General features: G+C 42.4%; 1 protein-coding gene across 1 annotated transcript in view; it reads right to left on the reverse strand.

The window, feature by feature from the left end:
* Positions 1 to 10,158: 10,158 nt before the first annotated feature.
* ramp1 (receptor activity modifying protein 1) overlaps positions 10,159 to 19,372 on the reverse strand; it is a 74,263-nt gene continuing 65,049 nt past the window's right edge. Inside the window, exon 3 of the mRNA XM_044216094.1 lies at positions 10,159 to 12,178. Within this exon, the coding sequence (XP_044072029.1) occupies positions 11,923 to 12,178 (256 nt within the window). The 3' untranslated portion in view covers positions 10,159 to 11,922. The remainder of the gene's footprint in view (positions 12,179 to 19,372) is intronic.

Below are 19,372 nucleotides of genomic sequence, written 5' to 3' on the forward strand. Positions count from 1 at the left end.
AATCAGGAAACTCAGTTTGCTGATGAGGATCATGTGATATGGTTGAAAGCTCCAGAACAGCTACTAATAGACCTTGATGTGAGAGTGTTGTGTCTCTCATATAATCTTTGGTTAATCAACTTTTCAACTGAAAAGGTAGACGTGGAGACCGTAAAAAATAGCATATAATATTAACCATGAGATTTGAAGAAGGAAGAACTTTTGACAATGTCATAAAAAGCAGACAACATTTGAACTAAAAAAGGAGAGAGAGAGTGAAGATACATCACATCTTTCTTGTCCCTCTTTTGTCTTGTCGGGCCACCTTCATGAAGGTTGTTTACTTCTCCAAAGAGGAGCTTCCGTTTACTTTCTCTGTCCAGACATGAACAAACCTGCTCTCATGATTTGCAGGGCAGACAAACTGCATACAGTAGCAACAGAGCGACTGTGAGAGGGAGAAATTCATAAGGCGGGAGGTTAAAAATCTGTGGATTATTCTTCAAAGACAAGGCACAATTAATCCAGATGAAAATTACCACCGAGTAAAGCCCTCAGTGTGTGTGTTGTCAGTGTGGTATCTGGTACTTGACTGAGCTCGAGCATCTGTCTGCAGTTAAATTGCTCTAGAAAGAACATGTGCATGTGGGTGTCCTCATTCCCATCAGGTAGTGCTTCCAAGCCACAGTAAACACTCTCACCAGGTCAGTCTCACGCTCTGAGCCAGTTGCTTTTTTCTCCAGAGGGACACAGATTCCCTTAGCTGCAGAGGTGTTGGAGAGAAAACTAGCTTGAACTTGTATTTTACATAAGACAGCAGTAAACAGACCCCAATTATTCAAATGCCATTCATGTCCTCCTAAGGAAAAGCATTGCTTAAATGTACATAAATTATCTTTGTACTGTAGGTAATATAATAACGTCATGTACAGTGTATTCTACTAATGTGTAAACATGTATATATGTAAATATTTCTATGTAAAATAAACCAAAACTATGTCTTCCCTTACGGCATAGGTGAGAAAATTCATCTCTAGCCCAGCCCGGCCCTGCAGTGTGACATATTAATACCCATGTGCATACTGAGTGCTTGGGACTAAAATATAAATATTACTATTCAACATTTAACTTTACAATTAAGTGTTAAGTACATCCAATGTTTAAATTACAATAATATGTTGATTTCACTGCATACTGAAATATGATTTATCTTGTCTTGCTTCATCTTACATGCACCGCCCTGCAGCAGAATCATTCTGTTGCATGCCAGTTTATCATTATTATTTTAAATTGTGCTGTCAGTGGCAAAGGGTTTAAAGATTTTTTCCGTGTGCATGGTGATGGCTAACTAATGCATGGTGGCAGCTTATAACGTCTATAGGTTTGTACATGTTTTATATACACTGGAGAGTAATGGTGTCATTAAGACATAATTGTTGCTTTAGTTAGCCGAGCAAGACAGAAATACAGGGAACAATGACACAAAGCTGAGAACTAGAAATAAAGTGTCAGCGTGACTGACCTAGATAGACAGGGTGGATAAGTTGTGTGCCTTTGTGTGGTAAAATGGGTCGACTTGTGCACAATTTGAAAAACGTTGACACCTAATCTTGCAATATCAGATTTCTCTCAAGCATTCTTTGGATGCAAATGAATACTTTACAGGTAAGAGAAGAGAACTAATTTCCACTGAAGAAAGCACATTTTATACCAATTTCATACTAAGATTTAATGTATCTGAACAGCAAAACAAGCAAAATACATTGCGGCAAGTATTTTGGACTTTTTGCATCTTTGTGCCTGATCTCGCTGACCTCAACCCACTCACTGTCCTTGGTTATTATATAATAATTAACAGTTTGGTGCATTATTGCTTCTGTCAACATATCTGCTGCCCTCGCAATCACATGTGGCTTCAGCATCTCAATATCCTCAGGTTGCCTTTCTCCTCCATAAATAATTCACCAGGGAAAGTCAAATCTTTAATAAGAGGAGTTAGCGTAGGTGGAAAAGGTTGTGGCTGACAGCAAACCCTCTTATTAAATAAATTGTTTTAAGTATTTGTATTATTTTAGCATTTTTTGTAGCATATTTTTTTGCATTAGATTCTCTACTTAGGTTATTAACCTTTGTCATTTGTGCTAATGAAAAGATGCCGTGAAGTGAATGTTGTACAGTATGACTGTGAATTGATTTGTAATTTGTCATTCTTCAAATTTGATCACCTGTCCAAAAGAACCTAAGCTAAGTACGTAAGCTGACTGATAACTTCCTTGGCGGGTTGATCAGACAAGGGTGACTAACTGAAAGAGGAGCATCTGACAGGCAGGTTTTCAGGTTGGACAGATTGTGCAGAGGATGGTAACACATGCTACATAGAGCAATGACTTGGGCAGACACCGAGCCACAGTTTAATGGGAGCTTTAAGTAAAATCTGACACACAGTATTGATAGAATTGCAATGGCAGAGATTAATATGGACAGTGTGATCATCAAAGTCACCCAAGAGCACAGAGATCGCAGCCTCCAACGTCAGGAAAAGACGCTTGTTGACTGTGACCTGCCTTTCAACAATGATATGTTGTAGGCTAGCCTGTCACAGCTTGTGGATGTTATGAACATAGAATGAAAGATTCTCCCATTGCAGCTCAAAACTGCTACCCAGTTAGCTTGCAAGCAAGTTAGCCTTTGACTATCTGTACCAAGTTCCACTTTGGTACAGATACTCTTGTCAACACGACACACATTAGCAGTGCCTCCATTACATGACATCACAACTATGCTGGGTGCTCAGCAAACTTGTTAGCAGTAGTTTTATGTTCGTAGCCTGAGTCAATCTAATGCCCATTTATATTTTATTTTCAGTCTGTGTTTTTTATGATTCCAGTCATCCTGCTAGCATTTGTGGGAGGCCAGTAAAAATTAAGCTTGTGGTTCTTTGAATTTGCTAGATGAAAAGGTATAGCGGCAGTGGTTGACCCATTGACCCCTATTGATCTCAGAATGCAACTCGCTGTGTACACCATAACATCAAATTGTCTTTATGAACAGCTGCTGTATCTAGAAACCCACACTCTCAACTCTTTGTTCACTCTTTGTTTTTCAATGTTACCACAAGTGGAAGGATGCTGCTACATGGAGAGTGATGTGGCTGAATAATATGTTTCACAGCAAAAAGGCACTTAGTGAGAAATGATGGTGCAGATGACAATTAATATAACAAATAAGGGCTTTTATTCTTTATCCTTGGCAAAAAATAAATAGAGGGACCGCTGAATGAATGAAAAGCATAGAAAATGCCAAATTAGAAAGGGTGACAAGTCAATTACCAGTGGAGTCCTGCACACCCACACAGGTGTTTCCAATCACTCTGGTTGGTTAGACCTCTGCTCAGGTTGTAGGTGGGTGGAGCTGTGATGGGAATTATGTGAGGTCACTTCTTATGCTAATAAGAATGATCAGTGTTAATTTATCCTGCCCTAACAGGTGTTACGAAGCCAACAGGAGATTCAATCAAGCAGAGTCTGCACACGCCCACACAGTGCTGTGAAGAAACTAATCAACCAACGTAATTCAGATCACCTGTAGGTTTACTTTGGGTGTGCAGTCCCATTAAAATGTTTCATGGTGATTTACTGGGTTGCTCTCATCCTGCAATTTTTTATCCTGACTTTTTTTAAGTATGCATGAAATTTAAGCAGTTTTCTTGAAATCAACAGAGGACAAGAGTATTTTTTTTAACATGTCAGTGCTCTTTCTACCTCTGTTTACAATGGTGATCATGGTGAGCCCAGCGGGGAAAAGACTGCTTTTTCTTGTATTGGTTTTTATAGGTGCAAGGACATGTCGACAGAGTGAGTAAAACTGTCATGGCACAAACACTGAGGGGCGAATTCACAAAGAATGAACCGCATCCGCTGATAGCACCATGAATTGCGCATCATTTGCAACCGCTATCTGCGTCGTCTTAAGGTTCACAAAAGATATTGTGTTAATGATATTAAAGCGCAAAAACGGCCATAAAGTTTTGCAGCTGAGTGACAATTTGCCATTGTTTTGCTTCTGTTAAATGTGCATCTGCAATTTTCTGTAGTGGCTCCAGTAATATTTGTTCTTAAGGTGCACTGAAGCAGCATATCACATGACATGGTTAAGCAACGTTTGAGTCAGAAAATGTTACTGTCACAAGGGCTGTTTTCTGAACCCAAATGCAGAACACATGAACCAGAAGGGAGGTAAGGTTGGAATAGTTTTATTGTGCAGATAGTGGTAGGCATGCGAGGAATCCGGCATGGTTTGTGGCCGCCACAAGGACTCGACTGGACCAGGTCGAGGGAGTTTACTGGTGACGCTGCGGACAGGGACGAGGAGGGCTGGTTCTGGACTGGCGGGCGTAGTGGGAAGGGCTGAGCCGACTGAGTGGTGGACACTGAAGCCTGGCGTTTGGTCCTGGAGGAGGTCAGGCTCCGGGAGGCGAATTTGGCCAGATGGCGAGGGTGGCGTGGCAACTGGTGTGGTCGCGGAGATCCGGGAGACCCAGGGACAGACTGAAGCTGCGATCACCGGCAGAGTGAGAGTCTGTGGCAGAAACAGAAAAGAGTTACCACCAGGACCGAACAGAAGAACGAAACTTCACTTACTTAAGTATAGCAGGAGCCGTTACGTAGTGCTCATACGCATGTACGGAGACGATCTGGCGTCGGTAGTGTGGGAGAGCCCGGTAGACAAGCGGAGTAGATTGGCGATGATTGGAGTCTGGTGTGCCGGTGATCAGCAGGGGATGCTTTTCCTTGGGCGCAGACGTAACACGTGACAAAGGCCAGGGTGTCCGCTTCCATTGTGACCCACCAAAAGTGTCTCCTGAGCAACGAGAGCGTCTGAGTCACCCCGGGATGGCAGGCGAAATGCGAGTTGTGTCCCCATTGGAGTACCTGGGAGCGGACTGAATCTGGGACAAACAAATGATTAGGGGGCCGTGTCCCAGGGTCTTGTTGGTCACGCTGGGCCGCTCTAACGGCCGATTCTATCTCCCAGGTGACGGCGGCCGCCATGCAGGTGGATGGGAGAATGGTGTCCGGTTTGGGGGAGCTATCCAAAGTATAATGCTGCCGGGAGAGGGCGTCAGGCTTGATGTTCTTGGATCCGGGGCGGTAAGTAAAGGTGAACCTGAACGACCGAAAAACAGGGCCCAGCGTGCTTGGCACGAATTTAAGCTTCTCGCCGTCTGGAAGTACTCTAGGTTTTTGTGATCTGTCCATACGATGAACGGCTGTTCAGCTCCCTCCAACCAGTGCCGCCACTCCTCCAAGGCTAACTTGACCGCCAGGAGCTCTCTATTCCCGACGTCATAGATCCGCTTGGCTGGGGAGAGTCGTCAGGAGAAGAAGGCGCAAGGGTGGAGTTTCTGGTCTGTGGAAGAGCATTGCAACAGAATGGCTCCTATGGCGATGTCCGAGGCGTCGACCTCTACGATAACTTGCCGTGTGGGGTCAGGTTGCAGGAGGATAGGAGCTGAGGTGAAGCAGGCCTTAAGTTGGGCCAAGGCCGCGTCTGCCTCCGGGGTCCAAACAAAAGAGATCTTGGGAGAGGTGAGCTTCGTCAGTGGCGCTGCCACCCGGCTATAGTCCCGGATAAACCATTGGTAGAAATTGGCGAACCCCAAGAATCGCTGTAGTTGTTTCCGGGTAGCGGGTGTCGGCCAATTTGCTACCACTTGCTTCTTGGTTTGGTCGGTTTTCTGCAGACCACTCTCTGAGGAAGCCCACCAAACTGACGTGGAACTCGCACTTCTCCGCCTTAACAAATAGCCGATTTTCAAGGAGCCTCTGCAATACCTGTCGGACATGGCTGACATGACTGGTTTGGTCTGGAGAAAAGATGAGTATGTCATCCAGGTATACGAAGACAAAGCATTTTAAGAAGTCCCTTAGAACATCATTCACCAAGGCCTGGAAAACCGCCGGGGCGTTAGCGAGTCCAAACGGAATCACCAAGTATTCAGAGTGGCCCAAGGGGGTATTGAAAGCCATCTTCCACTTGTCCCCCTCCCTAATACGCACCAGGTGGTATGCGTTCCGGAGGTCCAGCTTCGAGAATACCTTGGCCCCCTGGAGTGGTTCGAAGGCAGAGTTGATCAGCGGCAGCAGGTATTTATTCTTAATGGTAATCTGATTCAGGCCTCGGTAATCAATGCAAGGGCGCAGTGTCTTATCCTTCTTAGTGACGAAGAAGAAGCCCGCTCTCGCGGGGGAGGAGGACGAGCGGATGAGCCCAGCGCAAAGTGAATCCCCGATGTACTTCTCCATCGCTCTCTCTCCGGTCAAGATAAGTTACACAACCGTGTCGCTGGCAGTGGGGCTCCAGGGAGGAGGTCAATAGCACAGTTGTACGGGCGATGCAGTGGTAGAGACAGCGCCCGATCCTTGCTAAACACCTCGCCTAGGTCATGATACTCCTTAGGGACTAGAGACAGATCTGGGGGATCTGTGGGTTATGGCGATGGAGCCAGGGGAAGCCCAGGACCAGTGGTGTGTGAGGAGATGAGACGAGTTGAAATTTGATTTCTTCTCTGTGGTTTCCAGAAAGCACCAGAGACACCGGAACCGCACAGTGGGTGACTCGGGCCAGAATCCTGCTATCCAGCACCTCTGCACTGCGTGGAACGTCCAGCGCTTCCGTGAGGAGGCCGGCCTGGCGGGCCAGCTCGGAGTTCAGAAAGTTCCCCTCTGCTCCGGAGTCGATCAACGCCAGCAGGGGAAGAGACTCGTTCAGGTAGTAGAGGGTAGCTGGAATCTGCAGTCTGGGTGGACCTAGGTTGCGGGGGTTGTCGCTGCTCACCAGAACACCCATTGCGACGGGTGAGCCTAGTCTTTTGGCCTCCCAGAACACTTGACTAGGAAGTGACCCTTGTCGCCGCAGTATAAACATTCCCGCACTCGGCTGGCGTCAGATGGGCCCGACCTAGTTGCATCGGCTCTCCCTCCAAGTTAGCCGGGGTCGGTGGCGGCAGCTCTGAAGCTGCGATCAGGCTGGGCAAACTGGTTCTGGGGCATGTGGTGGTAACCAGGTAGCGAGAAGGATGAGGGTGAGGACAGTTGGAGCGCTCCTGGCGCCGCTCCCGCAGGCAATTGTCCAGCCGAATAGACAGCGACACCAACGTGTCTAGCCCGGTGGGATCCTTCATTCGTTTTTCTCAGCCTGATGTCTCTTATTTTTCTGTGACTCACTCTGTATGGAGTGATTGTTATTTGAGGTGCTTTAACAGAGCTGTTTTCTCTCCTACTCTGCTCTCTGCTGGACTGTTACAATGCGTAACCATCATTTCCGCTTCTCACAGCAGCAGGTTTTATATTGTTTTACAGTTTCATTCCCTCACGGTGAATATCAAGTATTGTACTGACTATGTGCCACCTGTGCGCACATGATGTATTGTGATGCACTATTGCTTCGCCTGGCTACAATCACTGCTGCCATGATCACTGGAATGTCCGGGTGTGACTTCCCTTATAAATGTGCTTCAGTTACCACCAACTCTCTGAAGACGCTAATATTTTCTGCGTGTGGTTATTAGCACTGGTGTTTATGAATTTGACCTTGTTTTTCATTGAGGCTCATTTGCATAGAAAGGGGACAATTTTGCTTGGCAATTAGGGGTGCAGTTCACCCTTGGCGGGTGCTTTGAGAATTACATGGTTTCTTTTTGTCGTATTTATGGATGTTTAGAGGCTGCAAAAGCTGTGCGATCCTTTTGTGAATTCACCCCTGAGTGTTAACTGCTGTTGAAAGCAAATGACTGGCTCTGGAGGCGGGAGGGAGCACTCATTAAATTTCTATGACGCAGGCTGTGTAGGGTTACATGGTACTTATCTTAATCTTACATGTACAAATTGACTGGTTACAGAGAGTCCTCCTACCCCTTGCAAGACCAATCCTATGACAGTGCTACAGACTTGAGATTTATACTCAAGTCAGACCTAAGTTGTGACTTGGACTTGACTGCTGTGAGACTGCCTAAAAACATGTCTTGAGTCATGAAAGCAAAAACTCTCAAGTCTTAACTGGTGAAATCCTGGAACAATAAAAATAGGACAGTGTACGGCAGGCCTTGCATAACCACACACCTTGAATATTTAAACGTTAGGCCTGTACACTGAAGGGACTTGTAATGAGCAATGTAAAGAAAGGACTTTTGACACAGGAAAATGAAATGTTCAATGCCATGTCATCTTACCACTCAGAATTCAGATTTGGACTTACCCTAATGAACATGTGATTGATCTGAAACTTGGTCTGTAAGACTTTAGACTTGAGTAAGACATAAGAGTTCTCTCTAATGACTTGCCACTTGACTTAGACTTGACTTGAATGACTTGCCACTTGACTTAGGCCTTGTTCAGACTGCCAGCCCATTTCCATTTTTTGGCATATCCAGATTGTATCTTGATTGATTTTAGAAAGTCTGGACAGCAAAAAACCACATGAAATGTGATTTTTGCTAATTGGATCCAAGGCACATTTGGAGGTGGTTTGAAATGCGATTTCAAGTGGATTTCTACAGATGCATCTCAGTCCAGCTGCTCTGGCCACTCAAATCGGATTTCAAAGTGTCTTTTGCATTACTTGCAACATGACACACAACAACAACGACATATCCAGAGTGACGAAAGTGCATCAGAACGGCTGAGCAGAATCCATCCTGCTACTAGCAGAGTGGTATGGAGGACAACACAGAGAACAACAGTCCATGGACAGACGCTGAAATAATAAATAGTATCTTCTGCACCATGACTTGACAGCACGATTGTTTAGAGGGAGAGATGATGGATCTCCATTTTTCATGCTTCTGCGTTGGAAAGTCGTGTCACCAGCGTACGTACTTACTGATGCCTACGTCGTTACCACAGCAACCCATGCAGATAGATTGGTGATGTCTGGACACACAAATCCGATCTGATCACTTGAAAAAAACAGACAATGTCTTAAAGTTCTGATTTGAGAAACAAATCTGATTTGCCTGCAGTCTGATCAAAGCCTTAGAGCCACTAGTTTGCCTACCATCCCAACTGATCAACAAAAGACGCCATAGCACACATTCTCCACACCACCCTATCTCACCTGGAAAAGGAGCCATGTGAGATTGGTGTTCATTGATTACAGTTCCGCATTTAACACCATAGTTACCTCCAGGCTCATAACAAAGCTGAAGGACCTGGGATTAACCACCTTACTTTGCATGTGGATCCTTGACTTCCTGACGGGCAGACCCCAGGTTGTGACACACCTCTTCCACCCTCATCCTTAACACCAGAGCACCCCAGGGCTGCGTTTTGAGTACTCCCTGTGTGTGTACTCCCTGTACATACACGACTGTGTAGCCACTTTCAACTCCAACACCATCATCTTGTTTGCTGACGACACAGCTGTGGTGGGGTGATCACAGATAACAATGAAAAGGCCTACCTGAACAGAGCAGTGGACCTGATCCGTTGGTGTCAGAACAACAACCTACTCCTAAACATCAGCAAGACTAAGGAGCTGACAGTGGACTTTGGGAAGATGCAGGGAGGGGCTACACCCCCTTATTATCAACGGGTCCTAGATGTACCTTATATGATTACATGTGACAAATAAATGTAAGTGATTGATTGATTATGAGGACAAATTAGTCCTTTCATGCATTAAGAAGCAATTAATGAGAAGATGTGTGCTCTAAACATCTAAACTTAACTTACCCATGGTTTCTGATTCATGTGGCCTTTCCTCTGAAAGCACTAATATGAAGGCACATTTTTGTGTAAAATATAATGCTGCGCAACTACTGCACCTTCATTTACTGTTTTTCTGTCCAGACAACACTGCTATTGACCAATGCATCTATATGAAAAGGGGAAAGTAATAAGACTTAATTCCCACATATATACTGATAATTTCTCAGGACACAAAGCTTTGACATGAGGCCTTTGTTTTGTTTGCACTTACTAAATATAGTTTTTCATTTCTCATATTTTTCACACTTCAGCAAATGACACGAGGGCTTGAACCCAGTTCATTATGACTCAATGTTGTGCGCCATGCATGCATTAATGCAGGATTCATCATTCATATTTAACACTTATTATCCAAAAGCTTTTTTTTACCATCTCTCTAACTCATGAGAAACACAGGTGTCAATCCTCAGTGTATCAGACACATTAATCACACATTTTATTTAACTTTTCTTCAGATATTAGATTTTAAAATTCAAACATTACAAGTCACTCCAACAGAAATTTAGACATTTCATAGCAAACATTGTTTTCCAAGAGCTTTTGGCACAAAGCACAAAGTAAGATCATGTTGGGGAAGTGTGGGTGTGTTTTAAAGTGTGTTTTGCTGACAGGCAGGTTACAGGTCAATGAATCTATAAAGGAAAGAGAGCATTCAAAAATATCAATGAGGAAACAGTTCACACAGCACAGTCTACCACACTGGGATATCATAAAATCAATAGAAACCTAATGTCCATGATACACAAACTATACACAAACTGTGCTTTAAGCTATGGCAATGTTCAGCAGAGATGTGCGTTGGCTAATCCATTGCCTTAAGTTCTCTCTGTAGTTAGACTTGTGATTTTTCCACTGTGAATTTTCTACTCTTTATTCTCTTTTGTATTCTTTCAACATTTTCACATAGCTGCCTCAATTGGATGTGATCAATAGTTGGGATAGTGCTTTTCTATATGGTACACAACATTGATAACAAAGGAAATCTGAAAGAATTTTTGGTTAATTAACTGTCAGCAGTTCTTCTGCCTGTGTATGTTGGCCTTCAAAGGCTTCACTCTCAACCACTTCCACCTGTGTGTCTGCTGGCATTTCTTCATTTTAGTTTCCTTGGTGATGGAGGATGGAAGCTGCAGAACACAACATCATCACAACACGTCCAAATTGGGGCCTCGACCCCTGCGTAGTGACCGTCGTCTCTGTGTTGTGCTGTCGCTCACCTGTACTGCACATCTGCCAATCTTTAGTCTGTGACATCATCATCTCCTGCATTTTTACAGCTGGTTCACTATGTGTTATGCTATAGAAACATATCTTTGTTTTCCCATTCAGAAGAGAGATTGAGCTGTAGGTATGCCAAGAGATTGAGGACATGATGCCAGGGTGTCTGATATGAGCAGAGGGAAGGAAATGAAAACTAAAAAGCAGACATGTTCTACTCCCACTGACAGTGTGAACATAATCCATCTGCATAATTCAGAGTATATATTTCAAATATAATACACATCTGTTAAAATCAGGTATCTTTGCATCACATGGAAACAAAATTTGCATCTGAGAGAAATTAATTTAGTGTACTATGAGTTGTTGTTTTTATTGTGTGACATAAACATTCTGACAATCCACTGACAGATTAATCTCATATTGTACATGTATATTTATGGTATATGTACATACACATAAAATCTGATAGACCTGGGTTCCCTAACAGAACTGTCTTGTTGTATTCTAGCCATAGTGTAAAATAGGTCTCCTGGGAAAGTTCAGCACTGCATTTCATTCCTGTGTTGCTGTGGTAGGTAATCGTTATTTTCATGGTCTCCAAAAATAGTTGTTAAATTCTTGTATGTGTAGTGTAGCATTATCACCACATCCAAAATTCTTCGAAGCAGCTTCTCTCAATGAAGTGATGTTTTATATTTACAATTTCTTTCCACCAGCAACTGTGCTGGTCCTCATCAGATTCAGGTGAGCAGTTCAGCTCCTCTTTGCTCTGTAACCCAAAGAAATGATTTCAATCCATGTTAGACTTTTGGTGTAACAATAGTTGGGAATTGCAACGTTCAGTCAGTGAATTCAGTCATCACTGAAGTAGTTTCTAAGTTTATCTCGTTCAGCTTCCAGGTGTGAATTTTGAGTCTCGTGACCCTGGCCCCTCCTGCACCCCTCCTTCCCTTCATTACACAATCCCCTCGCTGCGTTTGCTCCTCCACACCACCAGGGCCGTCATGAGGAGGGTGACCAGGATGGGCACTACAATGAAGGGACCCAGGATGCGGTTGGGTGGATCCCTGAGAAGCCGTCCAGACAGCGAGCAGTCGTGGAAGTACTGCTTGTGGACTCGGATGAAGAACTCATCCACTAGCCTGTTAGGCCAGAAACACTCCATCTTCAGCGCCACCAGGTACGTGCAATTTGTCAGCTCGCCGTAGAGTCTATGTTGGTGACACAAAAGAAAAGGATAAACAGTTACACACTGAAGAAAAGAATCAACTGACCGTTTGCTAACCCCCACTCCCCTTAGTTACTGTTGTTATGCCTGTCAAAGTCTTCGTTCTCACATGCCACATATGTAATTTTTTTTAACAATGTGTCCTTCATTTCAGACAGAGATGGACAAAAGTAGCCTCTCATTTCTTGCCAGTGATTGCTGATTTTGTCATCTTGTAGCTTTTATCACCTATATCTATCTAGTTAATTAAGCTAACGGCTCCATAAGAAAACGCTGTCTCTATTATTCCGTTCTAACATAACCTATGTGGCTGTGATTTAACGTTACAAGCGAAAAGGCTTTTAGGATGAGGACTAACCGATGTGTTTCGCAAACATAACGTTATTTTGGGTAATGCTATGTTGGTTGGGGTTGCTGGAGTGTGCACTTTCCGAAATCCTATAAAGAGCATGACAGAGGCGCTAACATTAGCTGAGAATCCGATACGATCCAGTGTCGGCTTCCACACAGTGGGTAAATACTACACAGTGCATGCTTAAGTCATGAATAGGGCCTTATTTTAGAAACCTGTAACCCCACAAACTAGTGTAGTTAGCTAATAGTAAGATAACTGTTGGGCTTGGAAGCAATGCTTCTGTAGGTTACTACTGTAGTAGGGAGTAAACTAGTTAGCAAGACATGTTAGCATTCACTACTTACGTCAGTGCTGGTAAACACACTGATCCATTCCTTACACTTTTTTTCTTGCTTTTTTAGTTTTAGAAAAGCTAAAAAAAGACGCCACCCTCCAAAGTGTTGTGTATCTTTCTCACTACATTATTTTATACAAATAAAAAAATAAAACAACAAATGACTTAAGGCCCTTTCAGACACAACGCACCGGCACAGACAACGACACTGCTGCGCTCTGAAACCCATTATTTCCAATGGCTTATGCTGCGCCACAACGGTTTTGTGCTGCGCCAAGCAAAGCGAATACTCAAGTGGCCAATAGAAACGAGGCAGCCAGCCAGCCGGGCAGGCAGGGAAGCGAAGGCAAAATGGAGGAAAAGCTGATATTGTGTGTGTGTCTGTTTTCCCAGAATTGTGCAACACAAGTCACAGCTGTATCGAGACCTCGGGAGGAAAGCTGTATCTTGGAAACATGTTTCCAACCAAGTGGGCATATCAGGTGTGTTTTAACAGGTAGCTTGTACATAGGCAATATGTGTAGCCTGTATGATAAACCTTGCGCTGCTGGCAACAATGAAATGACTCGCCCTCAAAGTTTTGAAAGCCCTGCCTATTTTGCGTTGTCCTCCGCGAACACCTAGTCAGATATGCGCTGAAAGTCCAGCGCAAATCGGGTTGTGTCAGAAAGGGCCTTTAAGCTTGACCATAGAAATAGCAGTTTGATAAAATAAGACGTGTAACTAGGAGCTGACTCATGTACCAGATTGTCCAGGTGGCTCAGATGCAAAACACTTGTCCTTCACCTTTAGAGACCCTCAGGAAAAAAAATAGCGAGAAGGAGGAGTCTTACTGATAGTCTATTGTTTAGATCTTGTGTACGTGTGTGTGTGTGTGTGTGTATTTGTGTGTGTGTGTGTGTTGCTCCTCCATGGTGAGTCGATCATAGGAGTTCACAGCACCATAATTGAGGTAATGACCCATCATTATGACTGAGCACACAGAGGACACTGCATTTGCACTAATTTAGTTCATGACGCATAGTATATAAGGTTCAGGTGGCAATTCACACTTACAGAGACCGCACACATAGTGACAGTTGATTGACTTAAGTTCATTAATGGCATGGCCAAGCTGCCTCCCAACTGTTTTCTAGTACATAAAGCTATTTATATTTATGAATCATTGGTTTACAGTTCTGATAAGAAAAATATCCTGATTTTTATTTAGGGGCAAATAGGTTTAAAATAGAAAAAAAGATTTTATGTCCTCACATATTCAAAGAAACCCAAAAATAGAGAGAAAATGCAAATTACTTGCTGATTATGTGCCTATAATCAGCCCCACTAAGTAAATAACCAAAACAAATAACTGATTAAACTACAGATTGTTTGTGCTGCAGATGTTATTTTCAAATTTTAATTCTCAATCAGACTTTTTTCTTATTGATTTTTAAAGTTGCATTGATATATTTTTAGCCACTAGGGGCAAGAAAATCGATGTCCTCTCTGATCTCCACAGCTTAGATGTTTAATATTCTAAGAGCTTTCGATGACGCACCCCAGGAGGTCTTTCTTTGCGGAAGTTTTGAAGAAACATCTTAGGGCTGCTTGGCTTGGGACCAGCGCTGCGGAGCACTGTGGTTGCTTCAGGTGGCAAGTTCTCTCTGTCTGGGTGCATACTTCCTTCCTCTGCTTTTTCCTTGAAGTTTATAAATCAGTCGTCGGAGAGTAAAAAAGAATTCTGGTCCTGCTGCTGGTCTAATGAGCACTGAGGTTTCTGTGGATGTTTATGAGTCACTGACTGAAAGAAGTCACACTGGAGTTGAGGCAGGGGTGGTCTACACAAAGAGATGTACTCGGTTACTAGTTCACCTAATGTAGCTAAGGTTGGTGTCAAATTAAACCTGACAGTGTGCAGCTTCTACGAGTATGTGTGTGTGTGTGTGTGTGTGTGTGTGTGTGCAAGTAAAATTCACTGAGCTGCTGAATGTAATCCACTATGTAATTTCTATTACCGACTATTTCCTTTTAATACGTACAGAGTGAATCAGCCATGGCAGACACACCATACTGGTTAAACTAATGTTATTTTTTTGAAGAAATGTCATATACAGCAGTTTCAGTTCTATCCTAACTTGGCCTTTGCTGTAACCAAGACATTCAGTACTGTGCTAATGTCTTTTTTAGTTATTCACCCTCTATTACCCAACACTGTCTCTGTGTGAGGCCACAGGTCAAGTGTGTGACCGTGTACTTCTCGGGCAGAAGGAACATGCTTATGTTTTATGGATGTATTGCCCATAATGTATTTATATATTTTTCCCAAATTAGATAAGAAAGAAAGACATTATTGGCAAGCAGGGGTAAGACAGGGAGTGTGTAAAATGTAACTTTTCCTCTGACTATTTCTGTCTTTCATGCAAATATGCTCCAAGATAGATTCCTGGCTAACTAAAAAGTAGTTGGTATCCTGATTTCCCTTTCTCCCTTCTTCTCTCAACCGATTTATTCAGCCAATTTTAATTTAGTTAATTACTTAGAAATAAAAAATTGCAAACAAAAAAAAACGTTTCATTCCAGGCTTTTCAAGGGCCCTTCCCCCATTGGGGCCCAGGGAAGTCAGTCCCACTTTCCCCCCCACCAAGATGCCCGTGGTTACTGCTGGCTGCTGTAGAAAATAAAATAAATAATTCATTGGTATATGCTTTATGTTCATTGCAGAGAGCAGCAAAAATGTGACTTTTTTTTGTCACCAAAGCCTTTTGATTACATCACTGGGCTTAACAAAGGCCAAAGTATTATGTTTACTCAGAAAGCCAGACACCCTCATCAAGTGGCCCACTGGATGCTTATGTTAGCACTAATGGATGTTGAGATAGATCATTCTCTAATAGTGTGCTCATATGAGTACGAGTGCCATTGCCTGAACTGTGTGTTCCAGGTTGGATTTGCCATCTTAGGACAGAGAAGAGAACGTATACATAGATGGCTCATCTTATCTAGACAAAGAAATGGGACAGCTTCACACAAGGTTTGCTATTTAAACAGTAAGAGTTTCTTACTCTGGCTCCTGATAATCACATGTTGGTCTTATACAGTAGGCATTTCTGTTAGAAATAGGGAGGTGGATCAGAAAGGAAATGGAGAACTTGTGAAGCTCAGAAAAAGGGGAGAGTGGTCATATTTTGTTTTGTTTATTGGAGAGAAAGCCTATTTACCCTTTCCCTATGTATAAACTGACAAACCAAATAATAACACTGAAGCTTTATTAAGTAGACATTCCTGTGCTGTACTAAAGGACAGCCTCAATGTAGATGTATTTGGGGTGAGGATGTTAATATAGTGATTACATTTCTGTAAGACAACAATCCAAACACAGCTCCAAGAAGATGGGCTTTGGGAGGGAAATCAGCCCATACGGTAAGTCAAGTGTTTATCAAGAAACTGAAGTTGCTTGTGATCCCTTAAACACATGCAGCCTCCATAGCCTGCCACAAGCCGAATCCTCTAAATGCATCCTTTGCCAAGTGTTATGCAACTTTATTCACCCCTTTGTATAGCCCAGTGCACACTCATGAATTTTATGGAAAGGACTACACTTAAACAAGAAACAGAACTGAAGTATATCTAGCTGTCTTTACTGCTTACATATGTTTTCTGCTGTTGTGAGTGCAGTTTTGTGAGAGTAAGTATACAATATCAGTTTTAAAAAGGGATGTTAAAAAGTTGTGAGCTTGTGAAATGATGTTTGGAAATGATTTCACAGCCTTCGCTCGTATAAAATCTGTGAGCATATGAAAAGTGAATCTTCAGATATGATTTGCAGGTCGGTATGTAAATAAAGTATTTACACAGAACTTCCAGTATGTGTGTGAGTAGAAAATCAACTCATAATTTCCTCATGATGTACAGGAAGGGAGAGATGGAAAAACAGAGCATGACACAGATAGAGATGTAGCGATAAATAGATGCACACATGCTGACAGATGCAGAGTGAGAGACAGGCAGCCTAATAGACTATATTTAGTTATAAAGATATCCCATATGTAAAAGATGAAGGACAGAGGGAGCTGAATTAGGCAGGGGCATGCTGATCGAGCCAGGTAGTTTGATCTGTTGACTAAAGAGCACAGTGTGAATAAATAAAACCTGTATAATGAATAAATAAAACCCAGAGCAAAGCTGCTCCAGTGACTTGACAAATGAGTCAGGACGGTTCTTTTATTCCACCGACGGACACCCACTGTGCCAGGTGTGTAAGGTGGACAGGTATGTTTTTGGTGCAGATCCAGATCCAGTTTAAAACATTTCAAACATTTTTGTACATTCACATGCACACACATTACTTACAAAACCTGACCTAAAGTGGAGGAGTGATATTTTCTACAGAAACCTTTCACACAATTTGAAATAATGTTTTTAAAATGGACTAATATCATGCTGTCACCTTCTTTGCTGTGCTGGCTTTTAATACATCACATTTTCCTGAAAGTCTGCAAAAGTAAAATGTCATTTGGGAAACCCACTTAGAGTCTAGCATTGATGTTTTGTTTGCTGTTGCCCTCCTGACAACCTCTGAGTCATTTATATTTAGGAGAAATTTATATTTGGCAGTGTTAAACCTCTCTTTGAAATTACAAACATCTCTGGGGGGGGGCAACATGGGGTTCCGGCAAAAAAGTTGAACCAGACTCAACTTTTGCTGCAAATACCTGCCAGGTCACATTCCTGTTATATTAGGCTACTCTACTGTTTACAGTTTGGCCACTTAGTCCCTGCAAAAGTAATTGGATGCATCGGTAACACACTTATGGCCCATTTTAGGTTCTGACTCCAAGAAACACTGCACCAAAATCCTCAGTGTCTCATATGAAGAGGACCAGTTATCAGTACTTTGTAAGCAAAGACCCTTAAGACATTATTAAAATTGTACATAATTGTACAGGCCCAGACTGGACAGCTGATTGGCCTGGAGTGTCAGGCCAGTGTAAAAAATACCAAATGAAATGAGTAAATCAAAGCAAAAACAACACAGAGACGCTACAGTCACTTAGAGTCACACCCCCCTCCCCCCCATTAGTTTTTTAAAACATTGTATGTTTTAAAAAACTAATACGTGGCATCAACACTTGCTATCATGCTATGTAGGAAAGCAGGAGACGTGTATGCATGGAAATAATATTGACCATAAAGAGTAGGGTTGGGTATGAATTTTATCGATTCCCAGTTTCAATTCCAATATGGTACAAAAAAAAGAGGTCAAATGTTTAGATAACACAAATATCTTCTATTCATTTAAGCGTTTATTTTGACTTTTATTGTTTAATTAAAATAAGTAAATTCAAAGTCTTTTTAACTGAACATTCACAAAGTAAATACATGATGATAAAAATGTATGATTCACACTCAGTACATACATTTTCTTGGATGCTGTGGTATTTGACACTCCTCGGTTTTCTCTTTGGTCATCTTTCCCTTTATTGTCAAAGTGAACGGTGTGTAGCAGCTTGGTATCCCTGAGTGGAAGTTTTAATAGGTGTTTACATTCAAACATTGAATACTGAGTGCTATGTGGCCATCCTGAATTAATCTACAATATTCAACCAGAAGTACACAAGAACCAAAAGAACAGTTTAGTCTTTTCAATGACCAAATGAAACATTGTTGCATCCCTTGTCATGAAGAAACTAACTAGACGTCAGCTTGTGACCGATTCATGGACTCTGAACTATTCAAATATGGTGCAGAAAAGATACAAAACACTGCAAATAGTTTTGATCGACAGTGATGCTGTCATTATACTTTTGTTCCTTATAACTGAGGAGAACGTCTGATAAGATAAGAAAGAGATCCCCAGGAGAAAACTGGGTCATGGAGCATCAAAGAATTGCAGCAGAAACTGAAAACAGGATAAAATCTACAGGGATAAATCTATTGAAGATTAAAGACTGTTGTCCTATTACACAAAGATACATATCTATGCTGATTTTGTTCCAGTTCTAAAATTCTAAACATGACCTGGTTTCCCTGTTCATCATCTCCTGTGTCCTGTAAAGCTGAACCACATGTCATCACCTTAAACTTAATCTCATTCAAGTATTTTGGGCCATCAGCCAGAGAAGCCCCTCTTCATCACTTGCGTTTACTTGAGAAAGTTTCTGTCATGACGGCTTGGAGAGATCACCTCAGAGCAGAAAGGGAGAGATTCCTCCCTCTGAAACTAAAGAAATAAAAAAAAAAAAAAAAAAAAACAGGCCAAACTGTCACTACTGAGCACATCAGACAAAATGTTCTTCTTTTTCTTTCTACTTTGTTATTCTGCTAACCTCCGCATCCCTTTTCCTCTGGGGGAGATTGAACATCTGAATTTGTGCACAAGTGTGTGTGTGTGTGTGCGCGCGCGCGCAACTCTTTCTCTTTCCTACATCAGAGCAATATAAATAAAAGCGATAAAATATTTTCCAGAGTTTGAAAGATGCTTTTTTTTTCTCAAATGGTGTAGCAGT

Source organism: Siniperca chuatsi, linkage group LG12 (genome assembly GCF_020085105.1).
Source record: "Siniperca chuatsi isolate FFG_IHB_CAS linkage group LG12, ASM2008510v1, whole genome shotgun sequence".
Classification (NCBI taxonomy): Eukaryota; Metazoa; Chordata; class Actinopteri; order Centrarchiformes; family Sinipercidae; genus Siniperca; species Siniperca chuatsi.